The 15,047-nt window shown below is 38.7% G+C and overlaps 1 protein-coding gene across 1 annotated transcript in view; it reads left to right on the top strand.

The window, feature by feature from the left end:
- SH3BGRL2 (SH3 domain binding glutamate rich protein like 2) overlaps positions 1-14,598 on the top strand; it is a 54,514-nt gene extending 39,916 nt beyond the window's left edge. The window contains exons 3-4 of the mRNA XM_079780372.1: positions 8,287-8,367; positions 11,546-14,598. Of these exons, the coding sequence (XP_079636498.1) occupies positions 8,287-8,367; positions 11,546-11,557 (93 nt within the window). The 3' untranslated portion in view covers positions 11,558-14,598. The remainder of the gene's footprint in view (positions 1-8,286; positions 8,368-11,545) is intronic.
- Positions 14,599-15,047: the final 449 nt, after the last annotated feature.

Raw genomic sequence — 15,047 nt, 5'->3', positions numbered from 1 at the left:
ACGCCCATGATTGGGCCAGCGGGTGACACAGGGGGCGGGACTCGGGGTGGCTGGGGTGGTGATTGGGCCGGCAGGACGCTGAGCTCGCGTTGCCAGCGGCGACGGAGCTCAGCGTCTGCGCCATGGCTGTGCTGCGGCACAGACAGGCCTCTGGGGCAGCGAGCCGAGCCGGCGATTTGGAGGTTTGGAGGCAGCGGGCGGTGGGCGGGCAGCGCGGCTCCCCGGGGAGGAGTCTGGCGGCAGTTGGGCCGCAGGAGCATGTGGCGGCGGCCCCAGCCTTCCTAGGCGGGAGGCAAAGGCAAGACCCTGGCCTGGGCTCCGGCCACGCCCCTGCCACACCCCCGCCCCGCCTCGCCCTAGGGACCCAGGGACTTCGGAGCTGCCGACCAGCGGACAGACAGCTTACACGTGCATGATTAAATCATGCACTGGGCTTCTAGTTTTATTAATAAAAGTCAAAGCCAAATGTCTCAAAAACAAGCTTATTGAAACTTCTAAATTTTGCCGTGAAATCTATTTCAGAAATCATCTCTATTAGAAGCTCACATATCCCACAGGTAGAATTTCCTTAGGAAACTTTTTATCTGAATTTGAAAATCTGTATTCCAAGGCCTCCTGTCTAAAAAATCACTTATCAAGGAGAATCTTCTCCTTTAGCTATTTTACTGTAAAAAATCGTATCCGGCATCCTCCCAGCTACTAGGAAAGGAAACGTTGGGTGTTGGGGAAGGGGTGATATAAAAGTCTTCTTTATCACTGATTGCTGATCAGGTGTATGCCCCAGAGCATAACATTTTAATTAGATAATTCTCTGCAGTTTTATCTCTTCTATATAACCCCAGTTTTTATTCTTCTGTTTAATCTCCCATTTTCACCTTATTGAGATGTTTGCTTCAATATTCTACAGTGATGAGTCAGTCCCTGGGACATATCTTTCATAAAAAACTACTTGTGCTGTGAATATTGAAAACCTTCAACCAGACAGTTTCAGGCCACCCCAATTGCATGTTTAGCACTCTATTTTAACTTATATCCAAACTGGCAGTTCTCTTTCTCTCCCTTCCTTCCTTCCTTCCTTCCTTCCTTCCTTCCTTCCTTCCTTCCTTCCTTCCTTCCTTCCTTCTCCTCCCTCCCTCCCCCTCCCTCCCTCCCTCCCTCCCTCCCTCCCTCCCTCCCTTCCTTCCTTCCTTCCTTCCTTCCTTCCTTCCTTCCTTTCTTATTGATTTCAGAGAGAGGAAGGGAGAGGGAGAGAGAGATAAAAACATCATTGATCGGCTGCCACCTACTGGGGATCAAGCCCCAAACCCCAGCATGTGCCCTGGCCAAGAATTGAACCGTGATCTTCTGGTTCATGGGTCGAAGCTCAACTCTAGCCGGACAGACTGGCAGTTTTATTTTTGTTAAAATGTTTTTCTCTTTCTGAGCCTATGTAAATAAAATTAATGAAAAGAAAACAAAACCATTAAGGCCATGTTAATATCAATGTTAAGACAATAAAGCCTGTTGACAGGAGGGTCAAAGCGAGGAGTCAGTTTTCCTCTGTCCTTCTTTATGCATGCCCTCCCCAGATTCCCAAGATGTAGCCTCTTTTACAAGGTTCTTAAGTTATTACCACTTTGTTTCATATACTAATATATATATTCCTTGACTTTAACTGTAGACAGTGTTTACTTTTTTTTTTAAAGATGAAGGGAGATTTGCATTCTTATAACTTCTCTTATTTCTCCTCTGTTTTGATTTAAACACACACACGCGCACACACTTTAGCATTGCTAAAGTTTATAACAAATTCTCTTCTGTAACTATAGTAACTTTTATAATATGTAAACATATATTTATATTGTTTTAAACATAGAAATACTATTCTCTACAGAACTGTTTAGTTCTGTGGGCAGTCACAGAGAGCAGTATATAATCCTGTTTTACTAACCCCTGTGGTGTAAAAGGGAATGACAAATGTCAATATCCAAGAGAGTCTCTTAACTAATTTTAGCCTTTTCACTTACCCCTCGGGGTAGTTATTAAAATTTTATTGCTGGTTCCTTTTCCTATGTTTAGCACAAAAATATTTTCCATCCAATTTCAATTGGTGCTTGGGTACATGTTTTTGCTTGCCTTGCCATCTTGTACTAGTATGGTTGGAAACGTTTAACATGAATTAGGAATTTAAAATCCTCAGTTTTGGGCTTACTCATATTTTTAGTATTTGGCATAAAAATTGCTGAATGAAGCTGTTTTAGACAACTGCATCTTATATATCCTACCAGGATTAGAACTGCCAACTATTTTTTCCTTCTCTACCAAGATTTCATAAAATAGAATATAGTACTGTCTTCAACCACTAAGTCAAGAATTCTGCTCAGAGGATACCCTCAGGCTTGAAACTTAAAGGAGTAGGAGCTTGGCCTAATTTAAACAGCAGCAGTAACTCTTATCATCTTAAAATGAATACTTTAAAAAAGATTTTCATTTTTTGGAGAAACTAAATTTGCTTGGGCTCATTTAGAATCGATTGCTGCCACCATTTCCTTGTAGGCCACGTGTTGTTTTGTTCCCTGCAACCTCCGCCTTGGATATGGCCTCGGCATGTAGAAATAATGTGGGTCTGTCAATTAATTGTCATTGACTTAGCCTGGGAAGCGGCGCCACTTTTCAGAGTGGCTGTTGTGGGTTTTCCCCACTGCTCTCTTAGGGAACACTAAAAGGGCAAAGAACTTTAAGGTCTTTGTCTCAAATGCTTGTCTAGCACACAATAGTCCAATCGTAGTGTGCGGCTTATATCCTTAAGGAAGCTCTTTGGAAGAATGAGACCATTGTGAACTCTACCTGTTTAGATTTTATCATGCACTTATAAATGTCTCTAATGTTGGTTTTCACTCGAACACAAACAGAAGTATAGGTGATGGAAGTTCATTTTTTTTTCTTTTTAACAGCTATTTAGCTTGTTTTATTCTTCTTAAAATTGCAACATTCAGATAAATATTCCATTAATAATTGTGCTCAGTTAGGCTGATATCTATATAGTCCAGAAATATTTCTTTTCATAAGCAGCCAACACTGCAGACAAAGGGAATTTCTCACCCTTTTTCTTTAATGTAATAAAAATGTACCAGCTTCTGAAACTAGGCAGTTTTATCCTGAATATGCTCTGTGTGTTTGTACCCTTCGCCAAAGGTGCTGTTAACTGATCATTAACAGAAGGTTGATTGTCCTGAAATGTGTCATTTGCGGATGTGTATTTACAAACACTTCTGAGTGTCTGACTATAAGGAACTCAGCAAGCCTATTTAGCAACTTGAGAGTGAGTTTTTACAAATGGTGATTTTAACGTTTGCAATATAAACCGTAATATATTTTTTAAAATATAAACCTGATAAGTGAAATGAATTTGATAAGGAAGCAGATCTTTCTCTTTTATTGGGGAATGCCTAAGGCCATAATAACTTATACTAATTATCAGTAAGATGTGATTTAAAATTTTCTAATGCTATTTAACTCTGAAATTATTTCACATCATGCTGTTTGTTATATCTGGAAGGAGGTATTAACTATTCAGAAATCCTAGATTTTAAATTATCAATCACATACTCTTTGCCTAAACATGACAAGGAAAGTAATTTAACCTTTTACACTTTGAGATTCCTCAGACCACTCAAAAGCTTTTGAGTGTCAGAAAGTAAATTGTGTACATCATTCTTTAAAACCTGTAATTAATAGAGTAGAAATAGTATTTATTCAAATTATGTTACTAGCATGAGATTATCTAAAACTTGGCACATCAGCCATTAATTAGCAGACAGCTAATTCATCCATTTGACAAGTATTATTGGTAACCTGGTGTGTTAGGTACTTTTCTAACATTGACTTTTAAAAATTATTTCATTAAACTATTCTGCTTTTAAAGTTAATTACCAAATTTTACATTTGTCACTTGGAAGGAGTTAATTACCTTAAGTGACAATTTCTAAACTCTTGGGAGGATCCAATTCAGTATTTGGGTAAGAAACCCGCCCCCTAGCTATAGTTATGTGGTAGTGAGTTAAAGGTTCTTAAAATAAAAATAATGCTTACAATATTTATGACATATAGTTAAAGAGGATTTTTTTTATATCTAAATGATAAATGTTGCCCTTCTGAGATTTCTAAATATCTGAAATTTCTAAATACTTTTGTTGGTAACTAAAATTTATAGTTTTGTAGAGAATAGTTTTGATTGAACGTTAAATGGATTCTTTATAAAGTTACATATTTTCTCTACATGTATAGATTCTACATGTCTTTTATGTATGAAGCGTGTTTGTGAGAGTTGGCCTTATTTCCAGTTTTATGATTTGAAGAACTGTAACTATTTTTAAGTTAAGATTTTTAACATAAACAATGAAACCTGAATTATACACATTTTCATGGTAAATTGCCTTTTGATCTGTTGCTTGCAAGATATTTTCATGTTAGCATTTCAGTCTTTTAAAGTAAAATTCACGCTATATTTGTAGAGATTGAGTCAGGCATTCTCTCTCATTTTTCATTTCTTACTTATTAGTTTTTTCATTCCTGCATTTCATACTGACCATCAGAGATTATTAATCAAGTAGAAAGGTAAAAAGGCCTTTCAAAATTCAAAACAGGGATAGCATTTTGATGACTGAGTCACTAATCCTAATGTTTTCTCTCCCACTATTGTCTCTTCCTTTTCCTGTTCAGTTAAATCAGAGAGAGGTAAAATTTTCAAATAGATACCTTTAGTAACCAGAATATTTGGGTGACTTTACACCTAGGTACAACTAACAGCCCATTTAAAAGCAACTCCGCTGAATGCTCCATCATTTCATAGAATTATGAGGCTTCAAGGGACTTTGCTAGTATCTGATGCAGAAAGGAAGTAATAGTGTGAGGAGGTTAAATGAGTTGATCAAGATCACATAACTCAGGAGACCGCAGGACACCACATATACAGTTCACTGAGCATATATACCATACAAAATCTGTGAACTAGATAGTTGTTGGTACGTGGAAATATACAAGACCTCTCTTCTCCTCAGTCTTGACTAAGTCAGAGCCGGGCCACATAGTGCTTTTTAAGCCATGTTAAGAATTTTAATCTGTATTGTAAGAGCAATGAGAAGCTTTGAAGGAAAGAATTTAAGAAGAGGTCTCATTTTTAAAAGATCAGTCTATCTTCACCTGAGAATGATGGGGTAGAAATAGGTTATATTGGAGAAGGGTTGATAAATTGAGGTGCTACTGCAGAAATCTAGCTTAGATTAGGGCGATGAGATGGATGTCCAAATGGAGAGGTTGAAGGAATATGTAAGATTGTTAGCTGAGGGAAGGGAGGAGTCCTGTGGTACCTTGACTTCTGATGTGGTAGAGCCCATTAGATGGTGGTGCCATTTTCTTAGAGGCCCATCTTGTGGTGTGGAAGGAAGATCATGAATTGTGATGTAAATACCTTAGGTTTAAGAGTCTGTGAAGAATTAGTGATTATATAGAACCAGAATTGAGAGGAGAAATCAGAGCTAAAGATGTGACTTTAATTAGGGTCATGACTAAATGATTTTCTCTAGGGAAAGAATTTAGACTGAATAGTGGCCGAATATGGTAGGGGGAGGAACAAATACACCAGTTTTCATATGGTGGATATCTTAAAAGGATGAGATAAATCTGGCTGTAGTTTAGCTGTCTCCCTCTTGTTACCACATTAAATATAAGCAACAAATGATCAGCTAGAGAATATACAAGGTGTCCCCAAAACATGTATACACACTTTGACAACTGATAGCTCAATTGATGTTTCTTTCTTTTCAGCCAGACTAGGCTTTGAACAAAGGAGACTCATCCTAAAATGCTACTGGAAGTTTGAAAATGCAGTTCAAACACCAACACTGCCTTTATAATTATTCAAAGGGTGTCTACCCAAAAAAGTATACTCACTTCAATAGCTGGTAACTCACTTAATTTTCACTCCTTTGCACGTTTAACTGATTTGAAATAATGGGTGAAGCCAGGCTAAGCTTTGAACAAAGAAAATTTATCCACTAGATGTTTTTATGGGGATACATAATAGGTAAAGTTTATGGTACAAAACCAGCAACAGTTGACAGATTGAGGGCACACAAATACTGTGAATGAAATGATTCTTGATGTTTGTGATTCCATTGCTTCGAATTATCAGCAGTGCCTGGACCAGAAGATCATCAGTTTGAAAACAAGCATTGATAAAGAAAAGTTATTCATTTCTGTAAAAGTGTGCATATATATTTTTGGGGACACACTATATATATCGAACAGGATTATTTCTTGAACCCAGTGAAGTGTCACTCAACTGTTTGGAAATACCTTCGTTATAAAGAATATTTGTAACATTTTCAGTTCATGGTATTTTGCCTAAATTCCACATCAAATGTAGACCTGCATTGTTTGTGACATAGTTTTCTTATAAAAATTGTAAAATTTTTCATAAAATTCTACAAAATCTGTAATGCTGTAGAGTCACTGCTTCGTTAATAATCTTCACTTGGGTATCTCGTATACTTTCTCAAACTTAACATTTTGAAACTCAACTCCAGCCTCACCCTGCTGAAACATTTGTACAAGAGAGTCTCTACATGGAGTCAAATAATTCAGATTTTTTATCAACTGAGGCATGCTTTGCAAGAAGCGGATCTCCACAAGTCATCGACTCTCGTTTAGATTCCTAGATAGGTTTCAAAAGTATCTGTGATGCCACAGGTTCAGCTTAGCAGTGGGTCATTAGGGTTCAGTGACTCATACAGAGTGCCCCACACTTGGTTCCTTCTTGGGTAAGAAGCTTCATAGAGTACAGAAAACATCAGTTACAACATCAATGGAACTGGGCCCAAATCTCAGCTCTCTCATGTATTAGCTGTCAAACTTGGGCAACATTTTTTTTTTTCCCTTCTCTGAGCCAGTCTCCTACCTGGTGGGCCGTGGTAGAGATTAAATGATGGACTGATTGTAAGGCGCCTCCCACAAAGGGAATGCCTAAAAATGAATCTGATCCTTGTCTGCTTACAATATTTACTCTCAGGATAAAGTTATCAAAAAGGACTTCTACCAAATTTTAAAACTGCTTTACATCAACTTAGAAACTGTAGTATTACAACTTTTGAAAAGAAACAATTGAAGAATTTATTGACCAGAATTCCTTAATGGTTTCTTCTGTGAAAGTAGGAAGAGAAAAATGATTCTGCTTTTGAGGCAAAGGTAAATGTCATAGAGAATCTAGTTCTCTCTAGTTTTCACTTGATCTTTTTATTCTCTCTGAAGACACATTCTTTAAGAATGTGGACAACTTCAAAGGCAGAATAGAAGCACTCACATTGACACATGGAGACCTTTACAGGTTTCTGTTCAGCCAGTGATATGTTTTTTAAAAGCCCTAGATAACAGCCTATCAAGAGCAGAATTGGGAGGCAGCCTTCCATATTGAGGTGCTAGAATAAAGTCTTAGGTCACAGTGGTTTCACACAAATAAATGTCAGTTTGGCCCACAAAAGAAAGGGAGTGTGTTCCGACTTCATTTCTGTTGTCATTGTTTTATGTTTTAATCCTATCACAGGCTTTGGATTAAAAACTTGTTACATTTATCATCATATTCAAAGAAATTTTTAGGCTAAAGCAGGGCAAATTAGTAGATTTATATAGCTCTTCCCTGACCTGGATGGAGCAATGGTACATTTTTTATTTTCATGAAGAATTTGTGTGCCTGGCTGGGCCGGTGTGGCTCAGCAGTTGAGCATCGATCCAGGAATCAAGAGGTCACTGATTAGATTCCGGATTCCCAGTCAGGGCACATGCCCGGGTTGCAGACTTGATCCCCAGCAGAGGGAGTGCAGGAGATCTTTGTGGAGCCGATTAATGATGTTTTTCTCTCATCTATGTTTTTATCCCTCTGTCCCTTTCCATTCCTCTCTCTCTAAAAATCAATAAAGGAAAAAAATTTTTTTTTAATTACAAAGAATTTGTCAAGCCCTGGCCAGTGTGGCTTAGTTGGTCAATTGAGCATTTCCCTGTGCACTGAAAGGTCACCAGTTCAATGCCAGTCAGGGCACATGTCCAGGTTGTGGGTTCAATCCCCAGTCAGCAGCTAATTGATGTTTTTCTATCTCTCCCTTCCTTTCTCTCTAAAATCAATAAAAACATTTTTTTTAAAAAAAAGGAAGAAAGCAGTCTCTCTAAAAAAAGAAATTGCCAAAAGCACCAAATACAAAGATAATTGTTTGCTTTTGTTTATTTTCTCTTCCCTCCACCCCTTTTTTTTTCTAGGATTATGACAGTTTCTTTGAATCAAAGGAAAGCAACACAGTCTTTTCATTCTTAGGCCTGAAATCACGGTTGGCATCAAAGGTAGGTAAATATTTGCATTTTAAAATTCATTTTTCTTCAATTGTTCTTAATTGTTCTCAATTGAAATTGAAAGTGTTAGAGGAATACATATATACCCTAAATAATTAGCTTTTGCTTGAAAAAACCCTACAATTCTTAAACTAATCAAAATGTTTTTAAAGATGCTTTATTGTGTCATATGTCTTTTAGAGAACAAAAGACTCAAGTTTTTAAATATTTAGGAGAGTAAGGGTGTATATTATCACAACTTTGTGGAGCACATGGGTTCACTTTAAAAATAAAAAATAGCATTTCCTTATTAAATAAGGTAATATTTTGATTGTTATTTTCCCTTTTAAAGACAATGTTTTTTTAATTTTATTTTATTGATATTTAGAGAGAGGGAGAGAGAGAAGAGAGGGAAACACTGATATAAGAGAGAAACATCAATCCGTTGCCTCCCGTACAAGCCCTGACCAGGGATTGAACCTGCAACCTGGATATGTGCCCTGACAGAGAATTGAACCCACAACCTCTTTGTGGTATGGGATGATGTTCCAACGAACTGAGCCACACTGTCAAGGTGACACTGGTTTTATTATTCTGATTATGAAAGTAGCTTAGGCTCATTTAGAAAAATTGGGAATGTACAAAAATGTGATGGATAGAAAATAAAAACTGACTATTATCCCAACATCTAGAGATAAACACATTAACATTTTTGGTGTATTTCCTTGAAATCTTTATATAACTAGCAATTGAGGTTTTTACTGTATTTCAATGAGACTGAGTTCTAAAGTGTCATTTTTAACACTGGATTGAAATAGAAGTGCATTATTGGCGACTTTGATGTCTGTAAGTAATAGGTCTTTTGAGGCTGCGTAGGATTTGCACCATTTCTGGAACACCTGTGGGAGGAAGGCAGCGACTATCAATAATATAAATTATACACGAGCACTTGTAGTTTATAGCTGATGGGAAATCTTCCTTTGTTTTTGCATCAGTAAGTCCACAGATGGTTGTGGGTGGTTTCCATGCACATATTTTAAACAGAGGCAAAACCCACACATATAATATTAAAAGGTTCTTAAGACTATTTTTATAAAGGTGGAACATTGGAATACTTGTTAGAAAAACTAGTATTTTATAACCTGTTTGATCCAAGGATATTAAACAATCCAGATGTATCTTCAAAGAACTGGAAAAAACTAGGGTAGAAATAATCTAATGGATGCATAAATCCAATGGACATTACTTGTCATGCAAAAGCCTTTTTTTAAAAAAATACTGGCCCTAACCAGTTTGGCTCAGTGGAGAGAGCGCCGGCCTGCAGACTCAAGGGTCCCAGGTTCGATTCCGGTCAAGGGCATGTACCTTGATTGCGGGCACATACCCAGTAGGGAGTGTGCAGGAGGCAGCTGATCGATGTTTCTCTCTCATCAATGTTTCTAGCTCTCTATCCCTCTCCCTTACTCTCTGTAAAAAAATCAATAAAATACATTTTAAAAATGGTATATTTATTTTTAAAAAAAATACTGTGTGCTTGCTTCCTTGCTCTTATTTCCCCCGAAGATTTGGATTCCTTAGACACTCTTTAGGCTGACTGTTCTACTCTTAAAAATATTTATTCTCTCAGAAATTGCTCAAGAAACCTGTGATAAAAGAAGCATTCTCACATGACTTGTGGTCATAGTATTAAAGTTAGTCTTGATGCCATTGACGTTTACTTGATATTAGCAGGCCGTTCCAAAGGAGTGAGGGCTCGGGGCATCCCCACCCATTCAGCCCACCATTTTCAGGTGCCTGAGCAGGAGCACATGGGACCAGAGTGGAAGCCCATGGTGCAGAGTTTGATATTTTGAGAGAGGGAGAGAGAGAAGAGAGGGAAACACTGATATAAGAGAGAAACATCAATCCGTTGCCTCCCGTACAAGCCCTGACCAGGATTGAACCTGCAACCTGGATATGTGCCCTGACAGAGAATTGAACCCACATCCTTTTTGTGGTATGGGATGATGCTCCAACGAACTGAGCCACACTGGCAAGGGTGACATGAACCATTTGGGGCCAGAAGGGTTATTAACAATTCATACTCCATTCGTCTTCATTGGAGAGAAATAGGAGTATCTTTAAGAGCAGTTCAGCATTTCCCTCCTTTCTAGTTACTTATATTTTACCTTGGTGGTAATTCATTATACAGTCTATACTCTAAGGCCTGAGAGCATTCACAGGTGTAATGCAGTAAAAGATGGTAGCCCCCTTTTCTCATCTCTTTTCCTACCCTCTCTGCAGGCCTAGAAAGCCTGCCAGGGAGTATAGAAAGGCACCATTAGCATCTGTAATTGCTCTTACACAGTGAGGAGACAGAAGAGAGATGGTAGGAAAGGAACATTTATGGCTCAAAAGGCACAGGTGCAGGGTGGACTCCGGCAGTTCTCAAAAGTAGGCAAGGTGGGAGGCAGGGGAAGGTGGAGGTCCCACAGTGGTGGCCTATAGGATGTGTTTGTCCGCCTAAGACTTCTAAAAGAATTTAAATGAGTTGTCAATATTCAAAACAACAGATTCCCACTCTTCTGGAGAAGTTGAAAGGCACGGAAACCCTGGGAAAACGCACTTTCTTCTCTGATTTGGCCCATCAAGTTTGTTATTCTATAGACTCACAGCAGGGACTGAAGAAGTTTCTGCTTTCAGAGATCGCTGCCCTTCCAGGGTGATAACCACTGGGAGACCCTGGGCACTGACCAACCAGAGGTGGAGCAGGGCGAAGGCCCTCCGTGCCCGGTGTCTGGTGGTTGAAGCATGGAGCCCTCCGGGGGATTGGGCAGCAGCTATTTACCAAGAGGCATGGCCATACAGTGCTGTTCTTCACCGTGGGCCACTCTCCACGCCCCCCGAGGGGGGTGAGCCACACACACCCTGCTCACCCAGGTGTGACTGGAACAGTACCTCTGAGAGGGGTCTGGGCAGTTGTTGAAACATGGCTTTCTTTTCACTTTTATATGTGGCAGGTCAGGTGTGTGAGATTTAAATCTGGCCTCTTATCCTGAAACTCAGGATTTGTTCTTATCAATCATGTGGGGGTGATTTATTGTGATTCCCAACATCTCTGTTCCTGGCATTTAAAATATTACTGTCTGGATGCATTTTGTTGTCAACACCGTGTAATAACTGGCTGTTTGTAATTATTATTAATAAATAGGCAGAACCTTAGAGAAGACGAGTGGAAGATGATGGAGATGCATTTTGGAGCGCCCCCTGGTACTCAGCGCACACCTGCTTACCTAATGCATCACTGTGACAAAAGCCACATGCATCATCAGTAACTTTGCTTGCATTTGGAAAAGGTGTTCTTGGAAGACATGGGTATAATGGGATTGCATGATCGCTTTAAACCAAATCAGAACTGTGGTGGGTTTTTTCTTATTTTCAGAATTGCCTGCAGTTGCCTCACTCACCCAGAGGCACTATAACCTGTTACAGGTGTGCTTCCTTAAAGACTGAAAGATAAGTGAGTGGCGCCATCAGAGAGAAAAGGTTGGATCTGTCCTAGGTTGTAGTTGATGCCACTATTGCTCAGACCTTCTTCTCTTTAAGCTGCCTGGGTTGTATCCTTAAATTAGTCTGCCAGGATATTAGAGTCTTCTGATCAGAAAGAAAAAAAAAAGAAATGTTGGTTGACAAAGGAATTAAGATTTTCGCTGCAAAATCACAAATGTCACTTCCAGTGCTTTGTAATAACACCTACCGAAAAGTTGGATGTTCTAGGCTCCTTTGGGTAATGTAAATTCTTACCCCCATAAATCCTCTAAGCACCCACAGATGTTTCCAAAAACCACTGTTGCAACTATGTGTGATCAGAATCAAATTACATGGATGGAAATAATTGCTATTTTGGAAAACAGATGCTTCTTTATCTCTTGCAAGAGGAAATGTTCACCTAAATGCATAAAACTGTTCAAAAGTATATTTTAAGAGGTGCACTCATTAGATAGTAAATTTATAGGAAAAGTACTTGACTCATATCTGAAGGCATTTTCAGCTCTAGCAACTTATACATAAGTGCACATATATTTTTAAATGGAGCTACCCTAACAGCTGCTTATTCTATTTTGTGAAGGGATTATATTTTTTTGAGAAAGGAAGATCCTGGTTAGATATATTTTGTGAACCCTTGGTAAGGCATATTAAGAGATGCTAATATTGCTGCACAATTTAGTTTTTTTCTGCCTTACTTTCCCTTGGTTCTCTAACTTTGCTAGTTCATATTTCTGGCCAATGCACAGTCTCAGATTTTTCAGAGTAATGTAAATACATGTTCTCATTCCATATACGAGCTCAGTGAGTTTCCAGAGCAGCATATATGAGAAAGGGGCTGTTGGGGATAAATCTGAATTGTACTTGGCATGCAAAGTCTTTACTCCCTCTGGAGTAGATGCTGATAAACACTAAACATGTCTATTTTATTAGGGCAGAGCCTACTTTCTTACATCCTTGTCCCCGCTTACATTTTTTAGAGTTTTTAGTTGCCAAACATGGGAAGAGTCTTGAGTAGGACATATTACCAGCAGGCTACCTAAAATATTCCGCTATTCTCAGCATCCTGATGCTAGACCTTCCATTTAGATTCTGAGCAGAGTATTTATAAGAAACTGAAAGAACAGAAGAATTAAAGCCCTATCACATATGTTCTCTCACCCTCCAACTTGCTAAATGTGGACTCGTTGAATGCAAAAGCTAAAATCCTAGACAGGTTTGTAACCCAGGACTGCAATCAGAAGAAAAGCATGCCACAGATTTCTGCTAGACTGGAACACAAACACGACCCACAGTTTTCTCTCCAAGGAAAGCTGTTGTGAAATCATGGGTATTACTGCTTAGTTGGCATTAAAGAAGATCCAGGTCAAATCCATTTGATAAATCCCAGAGACTATCCAGGATTTTTTTTTTTTTTAAACTAGATGTTGTGTTTGAGTATGCGAGTCTTCTGATAAGACTTAGAATTTCTTTTTAAGCTACAGCAATTAAAAATTTTTTTAATGTTGCAATGATCTAATTTATATTGTCTACTCTTGCCAGTGGGCACCAAAAACCAACTTGTTAAGATTGAGACTTTGTAAGTTAAATTCTGGGGTTATAGGGTCAATACAATACTTGCTAGGCCGGGAAAGCTACTCAGATTTGTCTTAAAATGTTTGAATTATTATGGCTATTGTAGGCCCAGTGCAATTCTTCTAAGCAGACTAGATGAATAGTAGTGCTAGGTTACTGTCACAGTGACACATCATCTACTTCTCACCCTGCTTTTTTTTTCTTCTTCTTCTTTTTTTGGTCAGCAAAGAAATAAGAGAGACCAGCCTCGGCTGTGCTTGTTCTGTGTGAGCTAGAAGCACTGGGTGGCGTTAACGCAGTGCCACAGTACCCAGGCTCTGCAGAGTACTGAGGGGTTGCCCCGGGGAACCACACTGTCTTCAGAGAACGTTGGGTCCTTCCTTGTACTATTTCACCAGCCGAATTTCAAACATGGACTGGTTTTCCTGTTCCCTTCTTTAACTAGCTGCCTTTCGATTTAGATAATCACAGTCTTAAAAGCCTAGGAAAGAAGTGGGTGGGACTGCAGGCATAGAGGTAATATCAAGGGCATTTCAAGACAGAATTTTTATTTCCTGTAGGAGGCTTGTTGGGACAAAGGAAATGTGCTGCCAGAAATCCAAGTATGCCATTTTAAAATTAGATAAAATACACAGTGCCATCCTGCTAGGTATATGCGGTATATGCAGACCACAAGGAAATTTTGTTGGGGAAAAATTTGTGGGTTTTTTTTCTCCAAATTCTGGTGTTCTCTTAAAAATCAAAGAGCAGAAAAGGAAGATTTTTTTTCTCAGACTTTAATATATTTTAGATTTGTTTCTGTTTTATAGATTTATTCAACATTCCCACGTAGATGTTTTTGTATTACATGGATTTATATAACTAAATCTATTTTTTCCTGTTATTGAAAGGTACCAAAGTCTCTTTTTTGTTTGTTTGTTTGTTTGTTTGTTTTGGTTTTCTAAAATTTGATTTTGCTACAGAGGGATTTGTTTTTCCTAGAAATGCTTTTCATTTAGCAGCTTTCCTTAAGTGTCAGGGCCACTTTGATCTGCATAATTGTTCTTTTTAGATTTCAACTTGTATGCATTTGTCCCTAAAGGCATTGGTGAAATCTCAGATTTTATATTCAACATTAAAAAGGAATAAATTCCAGAAAACACATATTCTGAAAATGGAGTGTTTGTTCCCTTTCATACACCTTTTCTAATGTTAGTTCAGTGTTTGGTTGAAACCTTCCTGTTTAGTTAGGATGCTGGATTTCCACTCTCATCCATGAGCCCCATATCTGCAGATTAGTTATAAAAATGTAGACATATCATTTGACCATTTGAGGAGATGCACATGCTGTCGTGTGTGTGTGTGTGTGTGTGTGTGTGTGTGTGTGTGTGTGTGTGTGCAAGAGAGAGAGAGAGAGAGAGATGGGAGTTGACCACAGAATCATCTCAGACAGCAACTGGGACCAAGGATGGCATTAAATCACTTGGTCCTTTGGTTGGTTTAACAGAGGATTGGTTTCCTGAGTACACTGAAGCCCCTGGCTGGTGGATTGGTTCCTCTAATTGGAGGTAGAAAACAAGTACAGTGTGGCTGCCACCTTTAATAGAGGGGCC

The sequence above is a fragment of the Cnephaeus nilssonii genome, assembly GCF_951640355.1.
Source record: "Cnephaeus nilssonii genome assembly, chromosome: 9".
Classification (NCBI taxonomy): Eukaryota; Metazoa; Chordata; class Mammalia; order Chiroptera; family Vespertilionidae; genus Cnephaeus; species Cnephaeus nilssonii.
Note: the sequence above shows the minus strand (reverse complement) of the source record. Positions and strands in the feature narration are given on the sequence as shown.